The sequence below is a fragment of the Ptychodera flava genome, chromosome 16, assembly GCF_041260155.1.
Source record: "Ptychodera flava strain L36383 chromosome 16, AS_Pfla_20210202, whole genome shotgun sequence".
NCBI lineage: Eukaryota > Metazoa > Hemichordata > Enteropneusta > Ptychoderidae > Ptychodera > Ptychodera flava.
The window spans coordinates 11,693,471-11,695,896 of NC_091943.1; the positions used below are offsets into that span (position 1 = coordinate 11,693,471).

General features: G+C 38.6%; 1 protein-coding gene across 1 annotated transcript; it reads left to right on the forward strand.

The window, feature by feature from the left end:
* On the forward strand, positions 1 to 2,033 carry LOC139152824 (putative transferase CAF17 homolog, mitochondrial). Its single transcript, XM_070726169.1, has one exon. It carries the CDS (start codon positions 79 to 81, stop codon positions 1,144 to 1,146), a length of 1,068 nt encoding a protein of 355 aa, XP_070582270.1. The 5' UTR covers positions 1 to 78; the 3' UTR covers positions 1,147 to 2,033.
* The last annotated feature ends 393 nt before the right edge of the window (positions 2,034 to 2,426 follow it).

Here is a 2,426-nt window from a genome sequence, read left to right on the forward strand (position 1 = left end):
GGGTGAGAAGCAACCCAGCCATACACACAGGTATTTTTTGTCCAACAACCCGTGTTTTATGAATTTGTGAGTGTCGATATGCTAGGCATTGTCGGGAATGTGTACAGTTTGTGTGCACGGCAGCGTTTTGTCGAGAAATTCGTTTCCAGAGCCGTGGCTAAACATCGGTCGCAGACCCTCAGACATGCGTCATCGTTCGCTGCAGGGGCCACTTCGCCGGTGAAGTGCTCCAGATTGAGCAGCAGAGCTCTTCTAAGAGTTAGTGGGAAGGACTCAGAAAACCTCCTACAGGGTCTCATAACAAATGACATGGGGCTAATGAGGAACGAGAGGGCAATATACACAATGTTATTGAACTTGCAAGGAAGGGTTCTGTATGATGCAATCATCTATCGAGAGGAGCCTAGTGAAGTCAGCGCAGCACCGGCGTACTACCTTGAGTGTGATGCAAATGTCGTTGATGAGCTGCAGAAGCACCTTAAGACGTACAAATTGCGTAAAAAGGTTGTTGTAACAAACGTTTCTTCAGAGTATGAAGCATGGGCCGTGTACAACAATGGTGGCGCAATCGACTTTACAAGCAGCCCACCAATTTCTGTTGCAGATCCAAGGGTACCATCTGTTGGCCACAGGCTGCTAGTTCAAAAGAATATGTCCTTACCAGACATGGATAGTAATCTGTGTGAAGTGCCATTAACTGAGTATGATACCCACAGGTACTTGCATGGTATACCTGAAGGAATCAAGGATCTACCTCCAGGAAACTCACTACCTTTGGAATCTAACCTAGATTATATGAATGGTGTAAGTTTTCACAAAGGATGCTACTTAGGACAGGAGCTCACTGCAAGGACCTATCATACAGGCGTTATAAGGAAAAGACTTATGCCAATCAAGTTCATTTGTGATGAAGGTGACAGAATCATCAAAGCTGGAGAAACTGTCAAGACTCCAGAGGGAAAGAATGCTGGAAAATTCCGAAATCACATTGGAGTCTATGGACTAGCTCTTGTAAGAATGGCTTTCAGTGACAATTTACTGAGAGTGTCCAGTGAAAATGGTCATACCTATGAAGTGAAGGCATCTGTCCCAGGATGGTGGCCACACAAATCATCTGACGATGTCTCTAAATTACACTCAAACTAGAAACATGTCGTTATTCCTTGGATGTTATTCACTGAATGATAACACCACTATTGATTTCTGTGAATTCCTTCAATCATATTGCTACAACTCTGTTCATATTGTGATATTACCATATACATATCCTTTATTGATTGGCTTGTTTGTTTATTGTATTCAGTCAGGTTTGTGATAAAGACATACATGTATTCGCTCCACTTTCTATGATCACGGTAAATCCAGAACGCTGTGACAGATGAAGTTTGCCATTACTGATGAATTCATTTTCAGAATATAGAAACTGTGTGAAATTTTTGTTTGGTCTTTACAGTGGGAATAAAATTGATTTATAGGTACTGTAGGTTGTCCAAGTGTGGCAGACAAATGCAATATATTCTGCAGTAATCTGGTGATCTGTAGTGAACATACTTTTTTTAGATACTGTCAGAGGCTGTAAAATAAAGGTATGTTGAATAGAATTACAGTACCACAATTCAGAGTGTATCAGGTTTCTTCACTTTTTTAAATGCAAATAATGAAGAGAAGCTACACTTTCATACCTTCTATGCAATTATTTGAGCAAACCAAGTGAGTTTCTAATCTAAAATGAAAAATACTGTTTATTTAATATAACTAATTGACAGGTGATTAAATTAACCAACCTTTAATACAGGTACTCTTCAATGTCTAAGAATCATCTTTCCACTAAAAAATGCACATTGAATATCAACAATTGATTATGATGAATTCGTCGGTGACATCATGCAACTCTGACCATGCCAGGTTTTTCTGTCACTATCAGGTCAAGAAGATCAAAACCAGGAGAAGCCTATAATGTATCACATGGGGTATTTTGAAAGAATTGACCATTTTAATACAAAAATACACATAACTGTCTCTCTTGAATGTTGATGAGATGCAAAGATGTAGTGACAGTGTCACAGTGATCATTTGAATACTGATTTTTATGCTGATTTTGAAGTTTAAGTACTTGTACAAGTTAAAATTGAGGAATGAATAGGCATATCACTGACAACACAGAGTAGAATTTCAAAGAGGCTGTTTTCAACAACTTCATTGATCAGTGATTTTTGCGAAGGAAATTCTACCTTCAAAGTTTAAATCACAATCCTTCATTGTATTTATGGAAGTACATCTTGGTTACAGTGCTTCAATCTTTTAATCAATGGAGCTAATCTTGTTTCACAGACAATGGTGTGTGACACCCCAACAGGAAAACAGAGTTAAAGGGTTTTTTTTAGAAAAAAGGAAACTTGTTTTTTTGTCAGACTGCCTCACTTAAA

Coding starts and splice junctions, on each gene's coding strand:
- LOC139152824 (XM_070726169.1), top strand. CDS start 79: ATGCTAGGCATTGTCGGGAATGTGTACAGTTTGTGTGCACGGCAGCGT.